This window comes from Hordeum vulgare, chromosome 3H (genome assembly GCF_904849725.1).
Source record: "Hordeum vulgare subsp. vulgare chromosome 3H, MorexV3_pseudomolecules_assembly, whole genome shotgun sequence".
Lineage (NCBI taxonomy): Eukaryota > Viridiplantae > Streptophyta > Magnoliopsida > Poales > Poaceae > Hordeum > Hordeum vulgare.
In genome coordinates, this window is record NC_058520.1 from 326,611,900 (window position 1) to 326,635,385 (window position 23,486).

Consider the following 23,486-nt stretch of genomic DNA (forward strand, 5'->3'; position numbering starts at 1 on the left):
AATAGGGCATTACATCGAGAGGAGTCAATGGTGCATGTGCAATGGCTTTAGCTCCAGTTGTCATGGTGACACGGCAAAACCTGGCCGTTTCTCGCAGTAAGCAGCGAGGCCGTTGATCCCGATACCGCCTGGGCAAGTGCCTGCAAAATTGACCTTGTTCCCAGCAGCTTCGGCCTCGCTCGCGTGCATCCAACCCACGACTTTGACCGCGCCATCGCGACTATTTCTATTCAACTCAGTTTGCTAATTTGTACGTACTCCCTACTTGCGTGCAAACCAAACGACCCACCAACTCCTTCCTTCCTCCTTTCCCTTAAAAAGAAGTTCAAAAAATTCTTCCTTCCTCCTCATGCCCTGCGGTCCCGCCCCGCTCTGCTTTGCATATATAGCAGCTCGGCTGCCTCGCTTTGTTTCCCTGCTATATTTCGCTCTACCAGCTTACTCATCGCTCCCAATCAATCATTGGCTGCCTCCATTAACTAGTTACACTACTTGCTGAGGGATGGATGATGTGTGGTGCAGCCTGGACATGGCCGCCGACATCGCCGGCCTCCACAGCGCCCTCGCCGACCCATTCTGGCCCGCCGACCTTGACCTCATGGTTTCCACCGACGAGGTGAGCAATGTTAATTCTTGACCCTGCTTCCTTGCAAATCGAAGCGTCTGTAAATTAAGATTGGTGGTTTTGGTGTGCGTACGTGTAGGTGGAGGGTATGGCCGACATGGACGCCAGCGGCATCTACGTAGGAGGAGGGGATGACCGCTTCATGCTGCCGTCGTCGACCACGTCGTCACTCTCGTCGAAGCGATCACTCTCCCAGGACAGCGGCGGCTCCTCAGGCTCAGGGTCCTTCACGCTCGACCTCGCGGACGCCTCGCGGTACCAAGCGCCGGCGCCGCCGGCGCCCCATAACCCCTTGGCGGGCGCCGCCGACCACGACGACGAGGCGATCATGCGGGCTATGATGGCGGTCATGTCTTCGTCCTCGGCCTCCCCGTCCTCCTCGGCATCCTCCCATCCGCAGCCCTTCTGCCGGGACCGGGACAGCAGCATGCAGCAACAGCCAACAGCCATGGCGCCGCAGCTGCGTGGAGGAGGACCAAGTGGCCACGTGATGGTCAAGAGCAGCCTCTCCATGTCGCCGGAGAGAAGCAGCAGCGGCGGGCGGGGACAGCAGCAGGAGGATCCGACGAGGGCCGCGAGTAACAACACCGGACAGCTCTACCACATGATGTCAGAGAGGAAGCGTCGGGAGAAGCTCAACGACAGCTTCCACGCGCTGAGGTCGCTCCTTCCCCCCTGCTCAAAGGTATAAACATCACCATCATACCTACCATCATACCACATCCATTCATTCGCAAATCTAAGGAAGCCGATTTTTTTTTTGGGGCGAGATTTTCGGAAACCGGTCAAAAACCGAATATTCCGATGGCCCCCAAAAAAGTTCGATACCGTCCGAAGTTTTTGAAAAGTTAAATTCAAACGTTCCAAGCGAGGCTTAATAAAGCGAGCTATTACAAACCGTGCTAGTACAGAATAGTGACCTGGTGGATGGGTTCTTGCTCTGCGATCGTGGTTTGACCAGAGAACAAAGGACTAACTGGTTTGTTCGCTGGTTACATACTTTATATTTTAACGTTAAAAAATTTAGATTCAAAATTTGTTTTAATTTTCAGACGAAAAAATACCGACATTTCCAAGATTTTTCGTAAACCGGCCCTTTCAGTCTAACCCAAAAAAAACGGAATCGAGAAAAAAAAACCTGTTGTACCTACTTATTTTTTTACTGCTCTTGACAATCTACGCGACAAAAAGATATACGTCCGGTGCCGCTCTCCGGTATCGAACTTGCGACCAGGTGGTTCAACCTGCATGTGCAGATCAAAGACGAAAGGACTAACTGGTTTGTTTAATGGTTACATACTTTATATTTAAATGTTAAAAAATTTAGATTCAAAATTTGTTTTATTTTTTCAGACGAAAAAATACCGACATTTTCGAGATTTTTTGAAAACCGGCCCTTTCGGTCTGAAAAAAGGGATCAAGAAAAAGAAAAACTAAACCGGCCTGCGTCCAACATTATTGAGTAGTCTTGGTGCTTCCGTCCCGACCTGTCATGATCATTATTTGCTACTTTAAATCACTAGACAAGGACATTGACAGAGGAAGGTGATCAGAAGGACCAAAGGTTATGCAGCAGATAAGAAAAAGAAGGACCACTAGTATATCTTGCTATATGCGCGGTCAAGCTGGAAAGGAACAAACATGGAAGTTTCGAAAAGAAAGTAGACTTTGTGAGCAGATGCGCTACTTTAACTTCAATCGTCATTTTGTTTTTCTTTTATAAATAGAAAACATGTAGATGTGACATAGTTATTGCATATCTAAATAACTAAATCAAACATAAAGAAAAATAAATATACATACGAATCTTTACATAATATCAATGATATAAAACTTAGATATGCAATACTTATCTCACATCTAGATGTATTTTAACAAAATTAATAAAAAAATATCTGAAAGGCTGGTAGTTTTTCTACTTGAGGCACAAAAGGCTAGTAGTTTTTCACATCTACAGGCATAATATCTAAATTATGTCAAGACCACGGGACCAGGTGAAAGTAAAAAAGAAAATATGCTGCTCGTCATTTGGAGCGTTTTTTTTTTTTTCGAATGCGTCATTTGGGGTGGTTGCTAGGAAAGGACAACCCGTTGTCTCCATCAGGCAGGCAAATTAAAACCGTCCTTGTCAACCGAGTATAAACCATTGTTTCCAGGAAATTCATACATAACCTAGAGTCCGGCCCACTTGCCATCAAGATCTTTAATCATTAGGGCCCTTAAATTTCCGTTTTACCCTTAGTACTGTATGTAGTATTAATATTAACTAACTGACCAAACCCATATGCATGGTAATGAGCGCAGAAGGACAAGACGACGGTGCTGACTAAGGCGGCGGGGTACCTGAAGACATTGGAGGCGCAGGTCTCGGATCTGGAGGAGAAGAACAGCAAGCTAGAGAAGCACATCCCATCCTCCGACTCCGAGGAGGACGTGCCGCACCAGCAGAGGCGGCAGAGGGCCAAGGTTCAGATCACCAAGGCGGCGTCATCGGACGAGGTTGTGAACCTGACGGTGATGGTGATGGTGGAGTGCGACGTGGTGGAGCTGGTGCTCCGCATCCTGGAGTGCCTCCGGTGGATGGAGCAGGTCAGCGTCATGTCCGTCGACGCCGACACTTACTCCCCGCAGGTGCTGCTCAAGGCCATCGCCAGCATCAAGCTCCGGATCATGGTGCGTGCGCGGGCGTGGATTTCATTTGTTTCTCGTTTCGTCTTTTAATTTATGGCGATGGTGATTGCGTTTCTCGGACAACAACTTACTGGTGGTAGTCCCGTATGTATATGCAGGACGACGACTGGAACCAGGCATTGTTCCATGAGGCCATGACCAAGGCAGTTAACGACGCGACCGCTTCTCCTCCTCCGCTCGTGCCCACTGCGTAGCACGCACCAAGAGGAAGGATATGTGTCCCGATCCCAGGAGCAAATCGTTGCCATACGGAAGGCTAGGTTAGGTGGTTGAACGTTCCCCGCAAAAAAAAAAAAAGTAATCTGATTGCAGTAGACAGATGGGCACGCCTGCTGACTCACTCTGCACCGACAAGACCAAGACAAGCTACGAAGCACCGATACGGCGACACGGGTACGGCGATACGGGATACGGCAATTTCTAAAAACATCAATACGGCGATACGGCAAGCATATATATGAATAATAAAAAATTAACATGTAATAAAAACTAAAATAATAAAATGTATGCGATGAGATGAAAATACCGTTGCTTCCAGGTCCTCAACTCCTCATGCCTTCTTCCATTTCTAATCTTGAATTAAATGATCATCCAGGTTCTCAACTCCTCATGATGTATGCAAAATAAAAAATACAACACATGATATTAGACATGATAATATGAGATTGACAAGCATGAAAAATGAAAAACCAGTAAACTAGTTGGCTTGTAGCAGTAACATAAACTAAGAGAAAAATAACATGATAAAGAGGGTGATCAATATCAAGCAGTGCATTACAACATAACAACAGAAAGATACAAGGCTGACATGGCCATAGACCCTTAGTCATACAGTGCATAATTGTGCATTACAATATAAACTAAATGAGGACAACTCAAGTGAGAGCATCCATGATCTCAGCCTCCAATTCAGGTTCATCAAGTGTCAAATTAGCACCTTCAAGCATGCCAACACCAGTGAAGCTCTCAACCCCATCTCCACCCACATCCCACATCCGACTTGGCCCAACATGATAAGTCTCAGATTGTCTTGAAAGCAAACGCAGATTGTTATGTGCGAACACTAAATCCTCAGCACGTTCAGGAGTGAGTTTGTTTCTCTCGGAACTATGGATGAAGGAATATGAGCTCCAATTCCTTTCACAGCAAGATGAAGATGAAGGCTGACCAAGTAACTTTAATGCCAAACTTTTCAAGAACTTTGTGCTTCCTCCATGAGTGCCCCACCATTGCTTTGGTTCAAAATCATCTCTATCTTCAATTGAATCGGCATTCTGGAAGTCATTCATCATTAGAGCAAAATCCGCAAATTCTTTCTTGACGGTCTTGTGGTCATTTGGATCCGGAAATAACTTCTGCAAACACTTGTTTCTCATTTGAAAAATCTCATTATCATCAAGGGGGGTAATACGGCCACGGGCTGCCGCAAGCCAATTTGGACTGTAGTACCTATTAACATGACAACGTAAAATCAACAAACCTTTTAATGTTGACAACTTGAGATTGTCAAATGACAAACATATATAAAGAGCAAACCTCGGATTGCACGAGTGAGCCAAACAATGGAGGGGGGTGCTACTCTTCTCCCAACGTTTTGCAAGTTTTTTCTTGATAACGATATAAAGAGCACAATCTTCATTACGCTCCTTCTTTTCATAACGATAAATAGGGACTCTCACCTATGAAGATGAGGACAATTAAAATCAGCAAGCATCACACATAAAAAATGCACGAATAATGATGAATAAAGCTAAAAGAAACCCTCACCTTCTCTATCATGTCGTCCCACATCTCATATATCAAATGGAGAGATGGTTTGTCCGTGTCGGTCAACCTTATCATTGAATATATGGGTGAGGTGAAAGAGACAATGTATGCAATTTTATCCCACCACACATCACTCAAAATAAGTTCCTTCACCCTTTGAGCTGTAATAGGATCATCCTCTCTATAATTAGCCCAATTTGCATGAATAACCATTAGCGTGAGTGCATCCTTGATTAAAAGAAACCTCTTCAACATGATGACAACACTTGCAAATCTGGTTTCTGCGATGTGAAGAAACTTGAGTTTGCTAAACTCATTCAACATTGACAACCTCATACCATGGGTCATGATGAAGTTCTTGACAAACTGAGCTAGGTCGGCAACCTCTTTTATAAAATGAAGAACCTCATAGTCATCATCATGCATCTTTGGATCACATATGTCCGTCAACACAAGATTAAGGCAATGCACAATGCAAGGAGTCCAGTAAATATTGTTGTACTTTGCTTGAATCATCAATCCAGCACCTTTGACATTAGATGCATTGTCCGTGATCACTTGGACCACATTCTCAGATCCAATCTCCTCAACCACTTCCTTCATCTTCTCAAATATGAATTGCTTAGATTTGACCTACCATTGAAGACAATGAACAATCAGCAATCAATTTATAAAAAAACAAGACAAGAAAAACAAGTTAACCAAGGTAGAAAGAACAGTTTTTACCTCCCCTTCAGTGTTGATCGCCTTTAGAAACATTGGACCACTTTCTGTCACAGCCATGAAGTTCAAAATTGGCCTCCTTTGAGGGTCAGACCAACCATCAGTCGCAATAGTCACACCTTTGAGCGGCCACGTTGACTTGAGGGGCTCCAGCATCCTCCCAACATGCTTCTTCTCTTTTGCAAGACAGGTAGTCCGCAATGCGTTATATCCAGGAGGCACATAGCCACCCAATTCATTGTTCGCTATAAAATTGTAGGACTCTCGATAGTAGGGATTTCTTGCTAGATTGAAGGGAACCCCTACAAACAAAATAACTAGTCAACAACTATGCTTCAAAAAGACAACAACAATTGACATTGTAATGCAAAGTTGCATACCTCCGGTGATGAACATTCTTGCAATAAGAGCATCAGCTTGTTGTCGAAGCTCTAAATGAAAACTATCTGAAATCCCAGACTGCTTTCCTGCTACCTTCCTTTTCCTTGATGATGCCGATGGACCGGATTCCTCAAAGGGTGGTAGAGGAAGTGTGTTCCTCGTTTTACCATGTGAAATAAGTATAGCGGCTGCCTTATCTTCATTGCGAAGTTCCTCAAAGAGAGGTTGTGTTATCTTGGTACAAGGGTTTATGCCTGCATTTAGTATCTTAAGAAGATGTGCTCTTATTCTCGTGTAGCTGCCCGGGAAATCAAGCATACAAAAGTGGCAACGGAAACGTGTGTTGCCTCCTCGGCCTGATTGGTCTGCCGCTAGTTTTGTAACATGCTTCCATAATGGATATTTCGGCTTCATAATGACATTCTGAACCCCTTGATTTGCATCATCAACCTCAATGCTGTTGCTTGCAGTACCACCGATTGAAGATTGGCTTGCTGCCATGCCACTACCCGCAGATGACATGATGTATACTTGTATCTATCTTCTTCCCTAGCAATATGAGGCAGCTAACAACATCAGCAAATAATTTCAGGTATAAAAAACAGCAAGTTTCAGGTATGAAAAACAACAAGTTTCAGGTATATAAAAACAACAAGTTTGAGCCTTTTTCAGGTATATAAAAAACAGCAAGTTTCATACTTTTATTACACTAATTACCTAATTACAGAAACAGAGGGAGGCTAATACCAGAGTGGCTGGAGGGGTGTCGGCGAGGGCGGTGGCTGGAGGCGGAGGGGCGCCGGCGGCTGGAGGCGGAGGGGCGCCGGCGGCTGGAGGCGGAGGGGCGCCGGCTGGAGGGGCGCCGGCGGCTGGAGGCGGAGGGGCGCCGGCTGGAGGGGCGTCGACGGGAGGGAAGGGCGGCTGGAGGGGCGCCGGCGGCTGGAGGCGGAGGAGCGCCGGCGGGGGCGGGGGCGGCAGCGCGACGGCGGCTAGTGGGGCGCCGGTGGGGGCTGCAGCCTCGATGTCCTGCTGGGAGCCTGGGATTAGGTTTAGGCTGCGTGGTCGTGGCCTCGTGGTCGTGGGCTGGCTACCTGCCGTATCCCACGCCGTTCCACCGCGTTTTTCAAACGTTCTGTCATTTTTTTCTTTTTTTTTAAATCAAAAATACCGATACTTTTTAGATACCCGTATCCTAGCCGTATCGCGCGTATCGGAGTATCGGCCGCGTTCTGGACGGCGATACAGAGATCAGCGCCGTATCGGTGCTTTCGAGAAGACAAGAAAGAAGCCTTCCGTGGGAGCAGCCAGAAATGTTTGTGTCGGGTCCTGGAAGATTGAAACCGAACTACCGACCAGGGACTAGCTATATAAGGGGCAGACGATGTGTTGGAGCTCATTCTCGTACCATAGCTGAGTAGATAGGAAAACAACATTGTAAATCTCAATGATCATCAATGAAGATAGGTAGGCATAATGCAGACATATTGCCCATTCGGGGGCATGATCAAATCGTTGTGTCACCTTCAACACTGACGAAATCCCTTCCACGATAAACATGAGGCCATAAGATCGTCCACGATAAACATCGGGCCATAAGATCAATGGACCATCATTCAACAACATTTGGCGTCCACTGTGGCCGTGGAGCCCGGACATATCTTCCTCACTAATAATCCTTCTCACGAAACACAAACATGATGACGAAAGGGAAAGGTTGGGGGTTAACCCCCACCTTGATGCCGAGGAGGCCTATGTCAACCTAACTCCTTGGGATGGAAACCATCTAGCATCGTCTTGGGTCCTCCCAGACCATCTCGACACTACTTGGAGTGGAGACGATTCCTCTGCTAGGAATATAGGCTTGCAACGCACCCATCCACGTCAACTTGACCAATGGAGGGGGATGTCCTTTTGTTGTGGTACCCCCACTAGCTTGACCTAGTCGACTGTCACTCGGACCAAAGCCCCGACACCAGATAAGGTTGCACTCCAGATACCCCTTGCCGTAGAGCTATACCGGTGCTACTACCATTTATTGTTGACTCGATTATCGCCAAGGATTTGTTTCACCATGCGTTGGAACTATCCAAAGATTGGTTCGTGAACCCTGGGCGTGCGGGCTGGCAGGACTAGGTGGTGTACAACCAAATCATCTCTCTGTCGTTAGGGACAAACACTCCGAGCGGACTGAGGACCTCCCACAAAATTTATTTTCGATTTTAGGGTTATATCTTCATCATTTTACTAATGCTCTAGAATAAAATCATTTTAGAAGTCCCTATTCATCTGATCCTCTCTAGAAGCCTCGACCAAGATTATCTTCCATTCAATGTTCTTTTTGCGAGCTAGTGTCACTCCATATATGAAGAAGTGAGATTCGCCTAGAGCACTCACCATTACATGAGATATTCGCCGGATGCCTTATCGACATCTGACGAGTTGTCCTCTTCATACACGTGGGAAACGAAGGGAACTGTCTGAATGCTCCCACCCTCTCTGACATTGTCAAGGCTCATGCAATGTCCACGTCCATCATGGGGGAGAATATTGTAAAATAACACTTAGTGTGGAAAAATAGAAAAATTAACAACATGCATCGGATGTTGAATGGATATCTCAGATCCAACTTGAGGAACAAGGTGGAGGAATCTTTTCATAAATAACTGTTAGACAAGGGGTTTTTCAAAAAATGCACAAAAGCTCCACCAACACTCGTGCTATGAATTTGAGACATCCATTTAATATTTGATGGATGTGACTAATTTTTCTATTTTTGCACGTCAGGTGATGCTTTTACACTAGTCCTTACCCCCATCATGGCGGACAACAAGATTGATAAGTATGTCTAGAGGGGGCTAAATAGATTACTAAGTTGTAAGCACAATAATAGACTCCTTTCCCAAGTTTTAATATATGTTTATGAGATTTTAGGCCTTTCTATCAACTTATATAGCATCATGCACATGCAAGTCTAGAATGTAGGAAGCCGAAATTACATTCTACATACCCTTGTAAATCTGATGAGAGTGCATCTACATACCCTTATAAATCGCTAAGCGGAAGCGTATATAACGCGGTTGATGTAGTCGTACGTCTTCGCGATCCAATCACAATCCGTCCCGCGATCTCACCATGATCCGTCCCGCGATCTCATCACGATCCGTCCCGCGATCTCATTACGATCATTCCCGGTCTAGTGCCGAACGGACGACACCTCCGCATTCAGCACACGTACAGCTCGATGACGATCTCCACCTTGTTGATCTAGCAAGAGGGGGCGGAGAGGTATATGAGTTCTCCAGCACGACGACGTGGTGGTGGTGGTGGTGAACTAATCCAGCAGGGCTTCCCCAAGCTCTATTGAACTAATCTAGAGGAGAAGACGACCTAGAGAGAGAGAGGGCAGCACATGGCTCATTAGGGTTAGGGCTGCCCTCAAATCCTCTAGTATATATAGGAGTGAGGGAGGGGATGAGGCAGCCACAAAACCCTCAAAGGGTTCGGCCGAAATGGAGGAGGTGGATGATGTCTACTACGCAACCTTCTCCTTGTAGATGTTGTTGGGCCTCCAAGTGCAGAGGTTTGTAGGACAGTAGCAATTTTCCCTCAAGTGGGTGACCTAAGGTTTATCAATCCACGGGAGGCGTAGGATGAAGATGGTCTCTCTCAAGCAACCCTGCAACCAAATAACAAAGAGTCTCTTGTGTCCCAACACACCCAATGCAATGGTAAGTTGTATAGGTGCACTAGTTCGGCAAAGAGATGGTGATACAAGTGCAATATGATAATAGATATTTTCTGTAATATGAAAATATAAAAACAGCAAGGTAATTAATAATAAAAGTGAGCACGAACGATATTGCAATGCGTGGAAACAAGGCCTAGGGCTCATACTTTCACTAGTGAAGTTCTCTCAACAATGCTAACATAATTGGATCATATAACTAGCCCTCAACATGCAACAAAGAGTCACTCCAAAGCCACTAATAGCGGAGAACAAACAGAGATATTATTGTCGGGTACAAAACCACCACAAAGTTATTCTTTTTGATCGATATATTCAAGAGTCCGTAGTAAAATAACATGAAGCTATTCTTTCCGTTCAATCTATCCTAGAATTCATACTAGAATAACACCTTGAGACACACATCAACAAAGACCCTAATGTCACCTAAATACTCCATTGTCACCTCCAGTATCCGTGGGCATGATTATACGATATGCATCACACAATCTCAGAATCATCTATTCAACCAACACATAGAACTTCAAAGAGTGCCCCAAAGTTTCTACCAGAGAGTCAAAATGTGTGCCAACCCATATGCATAGGTTCCCGATGTCACGAAACCCGCAAGTTGATCACCAAAACATACATCAAGTACTCACACGAATATCCCATTGTCACCACAGATAGACACGTGTAAGACATACATCAAGTATTCTTCAAGACTCAATCCGATAAGATAACTTCAAAGGGGAAACTCAATTCATTACAAGAAGGGAGAGGAGGAAGAACATCATAGGATCCAACTATAGTAGCAAAGCCCGTGGTACATCGATATCATTACATCTCAAGAACACGAGAGAGAGAGATCAAACACATAGCTGCTGGCACATACCCTCAGCCCCGAGGGAGAACTACTCCTTCCTCATCATGGAGATCGCCGGGATGATGAAGAAGGCCATCGGAGATGGATTCCCCCTCCGACACGGTGCCGGAACGGGCTCCCGATCGGTTTTTGGTGGCTATAGAGGCTTGCGGCAGCGGAACTCCCGATCTAGGTTTGTTTCTGGAGGTTTTTGTATTTATAGGACCAGATGGTGGAACAAGTCAGGGGGGCCCACGAGGGAGTCACGAGCCCCTGAGGCGCGCCCAGGGGGGTGGGCGCGCCTCCCTGGCTCGTGGCTTCCTCGGGACTCCTCTCCGGTATCTTTTTCTTCTGGTATTTTTGATATTTTCCATAACAAATCACGGCGAAAGTTTTATTCCGTTTGGACTCCGTTTGATATTCCTATCTAAAAAGGGTCAAAAACAAGGGAAAACAGGAACTGGTACTGGGCTCTAGGTCAATAGGTTAGTCCCAAAAATAATATGAAATAGCATATTCATGCATATAAAACATCCAAAGTTGATAATATAATAGCATGGAACGATCAAAAAATATAGATACGTTGGAGAATTATCAAGCATCCCGAAGCTTCATTCATGCTCGTCCTCGAGTAGTTAAATGATAAAAATAGAATTTTGATGTGGAATGCTACCTAACATATATTGTGGCATGAATATTCAGATCCATATGATTCAAGACAAAAAGTTTAATGTTGACATAAGAACAATAACACTTCAAGCATACTAACAAAGCAATCATGTCTTCTCAAAATAACATGGCCAAAGAGAGTTATCCCTACAATATCATATAGTCTGGCTATGCTCCATCTTCCCCACACAACGTATTTAAATCATGCACAACCCCGGTATTAGTCAAGCAATTGTTTTCACACTTTTACTTTCTCAAACCTTTTCAACTCTCACGCAATACATGAGCGTGAACCATGGACATAGCACTATAGGTGGAATAGAATATGGTGGTGGTTGTGAGGCAAAAAGGAGGAGATGGTCACATCAACTAGGCGTATGAACGGGCTATGGAGATGCCCATCAATAGATATCAATGTGAGTGAGTAGGGATTGCCATGCAAGAGATGCACAAGAGCTATAAGTTTATGAAAGCTTAAAAAGAAACTAAGTGGGTGTGCATCCAACTCGCTTGCTCACGAATACCTAGGGCAATTGAGGATGCCCATCATTGGAATATACAAGCCAAGTTCTATAACGAAAATTCCCACTAGTATATGAAAGTGACAATATATGAGACTCTCTATGATGAAGATCATGGTGCTACTTTGAAGCACAAGTGTGGTAAAGGATAGTAGCATTGTCCCTTCTCTCTTTTTCTCTCCTTTTTTTTGTTTGGGCTCTTTGGCCTATTTTTTTCATTTTCATTTTTTTGGTGGGCTCTTTGGCCTCTTTTTTTTTAAATCTGGAGTCTCACCCCAACTTTTGAGGGAATCATAGCTTCCGTCCTTTCCTCATATGGGACAATGCTCTAATAATGATGATCATCACACTTTTATTTACTTACAACTCGATACTTAGAACAAAATATATGACTCTATATGAATGCCTCCGGCGGTGTACCGGAATGTGCAATGAATCATGAGTGACATGTATGAAAGGTATGAATGGTGGCTTTGCCAAAAATACGATGTCAACTACATTATCATGCAAAGCAATATGACAATGATGATGCGTGTCATAATAAACGGAACGGTGGAAGTTGCATGGCAATATATCTCGGAATGGCTATGGAAATTCCATGATGGGTAGGTATGGTGGCTGTTTTGAGGAAGGTATATGGTGGGTTTATGCACCGACAAAAAATGCGCGACACTAGAGAGGCTAGCAATGGTGGAAGGGTGAGAGTGCGTATATACCATGGACTCACATTAGTCAGAGAGAACTCACATACTTGTTGCGAAAGTTTTATTAGTAATCAAAACAAAGTGCTAGACGCATGCTCCTAGGACAAGGGTTGGTAGGAGTTAACCATCGCGCGATCCCGACCGCGATACAAAGGATGACAATCAATAAAAACATCATGCTCTGAGTTCCGAGCATAGAGGTTCACCATACGTGCATGCTACGGGAATCACAAACTCTAACACAAGCATTTCTAACAATCCATAATTACTCACTAGCATGACTCTAATATCACCATCTTTATATCTCAAAACTATATGCAAAGAATCAAACTTCTCATAGTATTCGATGCACTCTATATGAAAGTTTTTATTATATCCCTCTTGGATGCCCATCATATTAGTACTAGATTCATAACCTAAGAAAATTACCATGCTGTTAAGACTCTCAAAATAATATAAGTGAAGCATGAGAGTTCAACTATTTCTATAAAATAAAATCATCCCAATGCTCTACAAAGATATAAGTGAAGTACTAGAGCAAAAGGCAAACTACTCCAAAAGATATAAGTGAAGCTCAATGAGTAGTCGAATAATTATTTGGCTATGTGAAGACTCTCCCATCTAATAATTTCAGATCTTAAGTACCTTATTCAAACAAAATAAAATGACACTTCAAGGATAGCACGAATCATGTGAAGAAGCAAAAACTTTGGTTCAATAGATACTAACCGATAATTGTTTGAAGAAGAAAGGTGGGATGCCATCCGGGGCATCCCAAAGCTTAGGTGCTTGAGACTTCTTGAAATATGTATTGGGGATGACATGAGCATTTCCAAGCTTGAGCTTTTGTGTCTCCTTAATTCCACTCATATGATGCTCTCCAAAATCTTAAAAACTTCATGCACACAAAACTCAACAAAAATTTGTGAGATAGGTTAGTATAAATCAAAGAAAAACATTATCATAGTCTACTGTAGTAAATCACTAAGATTATTATTTGACATTGCATACTAAATGCCTCTGCATATTTAAAACTCCCATCATCGAATGGAATCATTAAACAAGCAAACATATGCGAACAATGCAAACATAACAACAATCTGCCTAAACAGAACAGTGTGTGAAGAATGCAGCAAGATACATACTTAATTAACTCCAAAATATCTGAGAAATTTCCATGCTGTAGATAATTTATAAAAGCATACTGTTTCCAAATTTCAAGTTATTCTGACATACAGAAAATTCTAGGGAATTTTTGCACTACCAGCAAACTTTCTATTTTGCAACAACAACTCCTAAACTTGCAAATTAACCATGGTAAAGGCTATCCTTGACATTTTTATTGAACTAAATGATGAAAAACATTAATGTAAATAACAGCAAGCAAGTGCTAATAAAAGAAAATGACGCTCCAAGCAAAACACATATCATGTGGTGAATAAAAATATAGCCCCAAGTAAAGTTACCGATGGATTGAAGACGAAAGAGGGGATGCCTTCCCGGGGCATCCCCAAGCTTAGGCTCTTTGGTGTCCTTGAATATGGATTTGCGGTGCCTTTGGCATCCCCAATCTTAGTATCTTGCCACTCCTTGTTCCATAGTCCATCGAAACTCTACCCAAAACATGAAAACTTCACAACACAAAACTTAACGGAACTTCGTGAGATGGGTTAGTATGATAACGAGCAAATCAATCACTTGGGTACTGTCAACACAAGACTCATAATTATTTTCACAGAATTCCTACTTTATCTTACTATTTCCACAATTTATATTACTCAATATAATCTATGTAAACACCAAAACAAGCTAACTATGCATTGAAAACAGAATCTGTCAAAAACAGAACAATATGTAATGATCTGAATGATAACCATACTTCTGCACTTCCAAAAATTCTGAAACAATTATGACAGTTAAGGCAATTTGTATATCAATCAGAAGAAAAAATAATCAACCTAAAAGCACTCTCTGGATAGAAACTAGAAATGATTTCGCGAGCGCAAAGTTGGTGTCTTTTTCAGCATGATCAAACAACTATCACCCAAACTAATCATAAAAGCTTTACTTGGAACTTTATTAAAATTAAGGCAATAAAACATGATTAATACAGTAGCTTAATCATGTGAACACACAAAAATAGTAAGGATACATATTGGGTTGTCTCCCAACAAGCACTTTTCTTTAATGCCTTTCATGCTAGGCATGATGATTTCAATGATGCTCACATAAAAGATAAGGACTGAAACATAATGGAAGCATCATGGAGCATATGACTAGCACATTTAAGTCTAACCCACTTCCTATGCATAGGGATTTTGCAATCAAACAATTTATTGGATCAAGAATCAACTAGCATAGGAAGATAAAACAAGCATGACTTCAAAAGTTTCAACACATGGACAGGAAGCTTGATATTATTGCAATATGTAGAAGCATATGATCCTCTCTCATAATAATTTTCAGTAGCATCATGAATGAATTCAACAATATAACCAGCACCTAAAGCATTCTTTTCATGATCTACAAGCATAGAAATTTTACTACTCTCCACATAAGGAAATTTATTCTCATCAATAGTAGTGGGAGTATCGTAAAAGACTTGAACACTACGAATTGTTTCCACATTAAAAGAGTAATGTTCAGTAAAAGGGTACTCATAATTGTGACAAGTTTTATCATCTTTCTTCTTTATAGCATAAGTATCATCACAATAATCATCATAAATAGGGGGCATGCTTTCATCATAATAAATTTGATCATTCAAAGTGGGGGAACTAGAAGATCATCTTCATCAAACATAGCATCCCCAAGCTTGTGGCTTTGCATATCATTAGCATCATGGGTATTCAAAGAATTCATACTAACAACATTGCAATCATGCTCATCATTCACATATTTTATGCAAAGCATTCTATGTAATTCTTCTTCTAGCACTTGAGAACAATTTTCCTTCCCATCATTTTCACGAAAGACGTTAAAAAGATGAAGCATATGAGGCAACCTTAATTCCATATTTTTTTGTAGTTTTCTATTAATAAACTAAACTAGTGACAAAACAAGAAACTAAAAGATTCAATTGCAAGATCTAAAGATATACCTTCAAGCGCTAACCTCCCTGGCAACGGCGCCACAAAAGAGCTTGATGTCTACTACGCAACCTTCTCCTTGTAGACGTTGTTGGGCCTCCAAGTGCAGAGGTTTGTAGGACAGTAGCAATTTTCCCTCAAGTGGGTGACCTAAGGTTTATCAATCGGCGGGACGCATAGGATGAAGATGATCTCTCTCAAGCAACCCTACAACCAAATAACAAAGAGCCTCTTGTGTCCCCAACACACCCAATACAATGATAAGTTGTATAGGTGCACTAGTTCGGAAAAGCGATGGTGATACAAGTGCAATATGATAATAGATATAAGTTTTTGTAATCTGAAAATATGAAAACAACAAGGTAATTAATAATAAAAGTGAGCACGAATGGTATTGCAATGCGTGGAAACAAGGCCTAGGGTTCATACTTTCACTAGTGAAGTTCTCTAAACAATGATAACATAATTGGATCATATAACTAGCCCTCAACATGCAACAAAGAGTCACTCCAAAGTCACTAATAGCGGAGAACAAACGAAGAGATTATTGTCAGGTACGAAACCACCACAAAGTTATTCTTTCTGATCGATCTATTCAAGAGTGCGTAGTAAAATAACACGAAGCTATTCTTTCCGTTCAAGCTATCCTAGAGTTCGTACTAGAATAACACCTTAAGACACACATCAACAAAGACCCTAATGTCACCTAGATACTCCATTGTCACCTCAAGTATCCGTGGGCATGATTATACGATATACATCACACAATCTCAGAATCATCTATTCAACCAACACATAGAACTTCAAAGAGCTCCACAAAGTTTCTACCGGAGAGTCGAAATGTGTGCCAACCCATATGCATAGGTTCCCGATGTCACGAAACCCGCAAGTTGATCACCAAAACATACATCAAGTACTCACATGAATATCCCATTGTCACCACAGATAGACACGTGCAAGACATACATCAAGTGTTCTTAAAGACTCAATCCGATAAGATAACTTCAAAGGGGAAACTCAATTCATTACAAGAAGGGAGAGGAGGAAGAACATCATAGGATCCAACTATAGTAGAAAAGCCCGCGGTACATCGAGATCATGACATCTCAAGAACACAAGAGAGAGAGATCAAACACATAGCTACTGGTACATACCCTCAGTCCCGAGGTAGAACTACTCCCTCCTCGTCATGGAGATCGCCAGGATGATGAAGAAGGCCACCGGAGATGGATTCCCCCTCCGGCAGGGTGCCGGAACGGGCTCTCAACTGGTTTTTGGTGGCTACAGAGGCTTGTGGCGGCGGAACTCCCGATCTAGGTTTATTTCTGGAGGTTTTTGTATTTATAAGACCAGATGGCATCGAGAACAAGTCAGGGGGACCCACGAGGGAGTCACGAGCCCCCAGGCGCGCCCAGGGTGGGTGGGCGCGCCTCCCTGGCTCGTGGCTTCCTCGGGACTCCTCTTCGGTATCTTTTTCTTTTGGTATTTTTGATATTTTCCATAACAAATCACGGCGAAAGTTTTATCTGAAAAAGGTCAAAAACAAGAACTGGTACTGGGCTTAGGTCAATAGGTTAGTCCCAAAAATAATATAAAATAGCATATTCATGCAAATAAAACATTCAAAGTAGATAATATAATAGCATAGAACAATCAAAATTTATAGATACGTTGGAGAGGTATTAGTGGAAGAGTCCACCTCCAATCCTACTCCTAGTAGGATTCCTCCCTTCCCACTTGGGTTTCTTTCCTTCCCACCTCCTAGCCGCATTGGGCTTTCATGGGTGTTTCGTCCAGCCCCCTAGGGGTTGTTCCACGTCCTCACACATCCCATGAGACCCTTTGGGGTGGGTGGAGCCACCTGGCAGACCCCCGGAACCCATTCGTCACTGTCGGTACAGTGCCGGAAATGCCCAAAACTTTTCCGGAGTTCAAAATACACTTTCCTATATATTAATCTATACCTCCAGACCATTCTGGAGCTTCTCGTGACGTCCTGATCTCATCTGTGACTTTGTAAAACCTTCGGTAACCAACATACATAACTCAACTATACCGAAACGTCACCGAACCTTAAGTGTGCAGACCCTGTGGGTTCGAGAACTATGTAGACATGACATGAGACACTCTCGGGTCAATAACCAATAGCGGGACTTGGATGCCCATATTGGCTCCTACATATTCTACGAAGATCTTTATCAATCGAACCTCTATGTCAAGGATTCAGTTAATCCCATATGTTGTTCCCTTTGTCCTTTGGTATGTTACTTGCCCGAGATTCGATCGTCGGTATCTCCATACCTAGTTCGATCTCGTTACTTGCAAGTCTATTTACTCGTTCTGTAATACAAGATCCTGTAACTAACTCCTTAGTCACATTGCTTGCAAGGCTTGTGTTGATGTTGTGTTACCGAGCGGGCCCCGAGATACCTCTCCGTCACACAGAGTGGCAAATCAGAGTCTTGATCCACGCCAACCCAACAGACACCTTAGGAGATACCTGTAGAGCACCTTTATAGTCACCCAATTATGTTGCAATGTTTGATACACACAAGGTATTCCTCCGGTGTCTGGGAGTTGCATGATCTCATGGTCATAGGAGCAGATACTTTGACATACAGAAAATAGTAGCAAAAAACTGAGACGATCATATGCTACGTCCATAGTTTGGGTCTTGTCCATCACATCATTCTCCTAATGATGTGATCCCGTTATCAAACGACATCTCATGTCTATGGACAGGAAACCTCGACCATCTTTGATCAACGAGCTAGTCCTTCAGAGGCTCACTAGGGAAAGTGTGTTGTCTATGTATCCACGCATGTATTTGAGTTTCCAATCAATACAATTATAGCATGGATAATAAACAATTATCATGAACAAGGAAATATAATAATAACCAATTTATTATTGCCTCTAGGGCATAATTCCATCATTCTCCCACTTGCACTAGAATCAATAATCTAGTTCACATCACTATGCGATTGTAATGAATCTAACACCCATACAGTTCTGGGGTTTGATCATGTCTTTCTTGTGAGAGAAGTTTTTAGTCAACGGGCGTGAACCTTTCAGATCCATGTGTGCTTTAAAAATCTCTATGTCATCGTGTAGATGCTGCTACCACACGCCATTTAGAACTATTCCAAATTACTGCTCCACTATATGAATCCGGTTTACTGCTCAGAGTTATTCGGATTAGTGTCAAAGCTTGCATCAACGTAAACTTTTACGACGAAATCTTTTATCACCTCCATAATCGAGAAAAATTCCTTAGTCCACTAGTTACTAAGGATAATTTGACCGTTGTTCAGTGATTCAATCCTGGATCACTCCTTATACCCCTTGACAAACTCATGGCAAGGCACACATTAGGTGCAGTACACAACATGGCATACTGTAGAACCTACGACTAAGGCACAGGGGACGACATTCGTCGTTTCTCTTTCTTCTGACGTGGTAGAACTTTGAGTCTTACTCAAAATTTCACACCTTACAACACAACCAAGAACTCCTTCTTTGACCGATCTATTTTGAACTCCTTCAAAATCTTGTCACGGTATGTATTCATTGAAATTTTTATCAAGCGTTTTGATCTATCTCTATAGATCTTAATGATCAATGTTCAAGTATCTCAATCCAGGTTCTCCTTTGAAAAATCTTTTCAAACAACCTCATATGCTTTCACATCATTTCCGATCAACAATATGTCAACCACATATACTCATCAAAAATTCTATTGTGCTCCTGACGGGATTATACATAAGGGGTAGGACTACATACCCGTTTCCATAGGGCCCACCTAAGTACTCGTAAGGACATCAGTGTCCTACAAGTCATCTTGATAGTCTCGACCTCATTCGGTCATTGTGTTCTCACTCGGTCATGTGAGCTCACTCGGTCTGCTTTGCGGCAATCGGACGCTCCCAACACTCGGTCCACAGCAAGGCAGAGACAATGAAGGGATTGCAATGTCCAAGGACTTAAACACATGCGTGATGAAGACCCACGTTACCAGTAACGCTAGGGATTAAGGACGTCGTTACTTGTAATTTCCCTCTTTATTATCATTGATTGCCTTATAATAGTGCTCGTCCAGTCGTGACAGCCACTATATAAGCCACTCCCGGACACCGGCTCCAGGTTGAGCACTTGTAATCTTTTACACCCCCTATAAGCAAACATCAGCCTCTCGGCTCGAGACGTAGGGTTATTACCACCTCCGAGTGGGGCCTGTACTCGTATATCCGAGTGTATCCACTGCACCTAGCTAGACTTCTCCACTTAGTTCGTACCCCTGGTACTATTGTAAGGATCATTCTCACGACAATTGGCGCCCACCGTGGGGCTACGCTTCTAGAAAATTCAGCGCAGTTGGATATTTTCCACACTTTTTCCATCATGATGACACTCGGAAAATAGATCCTCTTCGGTTCCCTCTGCTTCGTCGTTGACGATTAGGCGTGGCTGCAGGATGCGCCACTCGACATCGACACCCTCCTTGCACGAGGTTCGTCACACTTTAGCGCGGTGGTGCACAGAGTCCTGATCCGACAGCCATCGGTGCCATATCACTCGGCATCGTCATGATCCGATGCTGTCCACCGCAAGCGCTCTCGCTGCTCGCGGATGCAACGGTGGATCAAGCATGCTATGGCCAACCAGGCCATCTCTGGACAGGTGGCCATGCTCAGTTCTGATGAGACCACCATCAGCCTCTTCCCTTTGTCGAGCGAGGATTCACTCGGCGACTCCGACTACGACAGCAGCACGGGTGCAGGTGAGATTCTGATGGCTAACACCAACATGGTACACAACCCTGACCACTCCTGTGAGAACTCTCTCGGGCGTGACGGCAGGGAGCGTCGCCATGACGACGACGACCACCATATTCTGTAGCCGCTCACCGAGCAGTAGCGTGAAGAACTACGGGGGAGGAGCGACCAAGTCCTTCGCACCCCCATCACCGGGAATACCCCGGAGGAGATTGTTGGGGAACGTAGTAATAATTCAAAAAAATTCCTACGTGTCACCAAGATCAATCTAGGAGATGCTAGAAACGAGAGAGAGGGAGTGCATCTTCATACCGTTGAAGATCGCTAAGCGGAAGCATTGCAAAGAATGCGGTTGATGGAGTCTTACTCGCGTCGATTCAAATCGCGGAAGATTTGATCCAAGCACGGAACGAACGGCGCCTCCGCATTCAACACACGTACAACCCGGGGACGTCTCCTCCTTCTTGATCCAACAAGGGGGAAGAAGAAGTTGAGGGAGAGCTCCAGCAACACGGCGTGGTGGCGGTGGAGCTCGTGGTTCTCCGGCAGAGCTTCGCTAAGCTCAACGGAGGAGGAGGAGGTGTAGGAGGGGAAGGGCTGCGCGAGGGGCAAGGGTTTCAGGTGTCCCGCTGCCCTCTCATCCCTCCTCTATTTATAGGTGGAAGCGGGGAGGGGGCCTGCCACCCTAGATGCCCTAGGAGGGGGACAGTGGCCAAGGGGGAGGCTTGCCTCCCAAGTTGGTGGGAGGAGCCTCCCACGCCCTAGGGTTTCCAGCCCTAGGCATTTTGGGCCCTTGGGGAGGGTGCATCAGCCCACTAGGAGAGTGGTTCCCACCCACTTTCATCCCACGTGGTCCTCCGAGCAGGTGGACCCCTGGAGCCCTTTCGATGGTCCTGGTACAATACCGATAAACCCCCGAAACCTTTTCCGGTGACTCAAACTAGACTTCCGATATATAAATCTTCACCTCCGGACTATTCTGGAACTCCTCATGACGTCCGAGATCTCATACGAGACTCCGAACAACTTTCGGTAACCACATACAATTTCCCATTACAACTCTAGCATCACTGAACCTTAAGTGTGTAGACCCTACGGGTTCGGGAACCATACAGACATGACCGAGACACCTCTCCGGCCAATAACCAATAGTGGGATCTGGATACCCATATGGCTCCCACATGTTCCACGATGATCTCATCAGATGAACCATGATGTCTGGGATTCGATTAATCCCGTACACAATTCCCTTTGTCCATCGTATGTTACTTGCCCGAGATTCGATCGTCGGTATCCCTATACCTTGTTCAATCTCGTTACGACAAGTCTCTTTACTCGTCCCATAACACATGATCCCGTGGCTAACCTTTAGTCACATTGAGCTCATTATGATGATTTTTTACCGAGTGGGCCCAGAGATACCTCTCCGTCATATGGAGTGACAAATCCCAGTCTCAATTCGTACCAACCCAATATACCTTCGGACATACCTGTAGTGCACCTTTATAGTCACCCAGTTACGTTGTGACATTTGATACACCCAAAGCATTCCTACAATATCCGGGAGTTGCACAATCTCATGGTCTAAGGAAATGATACTTGACATTAGAAAATCTCTAGCAGACGAACTACACAATCTTGTGCTATGCTTAGGATTGGGTCTTGTCCATCACATCATTCTCCTAATGATGTGATCCCGTTATCAACAACATCCAATGTCCATGGTCAGGAAACCATGGCCATCTATTGATCAATGAGCTAGTCAACTAGAGGCTCACTAGGGACATGGTGTGGTCTATGTATTCACACATGTATTACGGTTTCCGGTTAATACAATTATAGCATGAACAACAGACAATTATCATGAACAAGGAAATATAATAATAACCATTTTATTATTGCATCTAGGGCATATTTCCAACAGTCTCCCACTTGCACTAGAGTCAATAATCTAGTTACATTGTGATGAATCGAACACCCATAGAGTTCTGGTGTTGATCATGTTTCGCTCATGGAAGAGGTTTAGTCAACAGATCTGCGACATTCAGATCCGTATGTACTTTACAAATATCTATATCTCCATCCTAAATGTAACCATGAATGGAGTTGAAGCGGCGTTTGATGTGCTTGGTCTTCTTGTGAAACTTGGGCTCCTTGGCAATGGCAATAGCTCCAGTGTTGTCACAGAAGAGAGTCATCGGGCCCGATGCATTGGGAATAACTCCTAGGTCGGTGATTGCAACTGTACCAGCTCACTGCCCCATGGCCTCGAGCTCAGAGAGCCCGCTTCTTCTCCTCCTTTCCAGCGAGGCGCCGAGGCCCCATGCGACAGTGGCTCTTCCTCCTCCACCTTTTCTTCCCAACGCGTTCCTCCTCTACTCGTGCACGCACATGGGCGTCGGACGCCTGTTCCTTCCTCCTCCTTCTTTTAAACCCCCCTTTGCGTCAGTGCCTAGTGTTCCTTCATCGTGCCGCCACCCTCACCTCCTCCTTCTCCTCCATTTCCTTACCCAAGGTGAGTTTCTATAGGAGATCAAAGAGCAGTTCAGAGAGAAGGTGAAGTTCGCCGTCGTCCACATCGCGTCGTCGTCGTCCCCAGCATCGGCGATGATGTCGAGGAGCTCGGGGCTGCTCCCCGCATTCCATTCCTGGCGTTAGGAGCCCCGAAGAGCCTCCGCGTTGATGAGCCCTTCAACGTCTACGTCGCCGCCGTCCTGATCCGCCGCAGATCTTCTCTGCTTCGACTCCGGCGTTCGTCTCCGACCTCTTCTTCCTCTTCTTTGGCTCCGTCGACCCCCGTGGTGAGCAGTCATGCTGTAGCCGTTCCCTGTAGCGCGTATGCATGCTCGTACTCGCATCTCCGACGAGCCCGTGCTCGCTTCTGCCGCAGCTCCGCCGTAGAGAAGAGGTGCTCGGTGCGTGGCCCTCTTCATGTGTTAGCTGCGGGAATGG

The 23,486-nt window shown here is 44.3% G+C and overlaps 1 protein-coding gene across 2 annotated transcripts; it reads left to right on the forward strand.

Moving 5' to 3' along the window:
- The first annotated feature begins 270 nt into the window (after positions 1–270).
- Positions 271–3,862, forward strand: LOC123443750 (putative transcription factor bHLH041). 2 transcript variants are annotated; one of them, XM_045120272.1, is made up of 4 exons: positions 283–616; positions 705–1,310; positions 2,930–3,298; positions 3,415–3,862. In XM_045120272.1, the coding sequence occupies exons 1-4, from the start codon at positions 503–505 to the stop codon at positions 3,508–3,510; spliced, it is 1,185 nt and encodes a 394-aa protein (XP_044976207.1). In that variant the 5' UTR covers positions 283–502; the 3' UTR covers positions 3,511–3,862. The 2 variants fall into 2 exon arrangements, with proteins under 2 accessions (XP_044976208.1, XP_044976207.1); XM_045120273.1 differs by lacking the exon at positions 3,415–3,862 and having other exon boundaries at positions 271–616; positions 2,930–3,389.
- Positions 3,863–23,486: the final 19,624 nt, after the last annotated feature.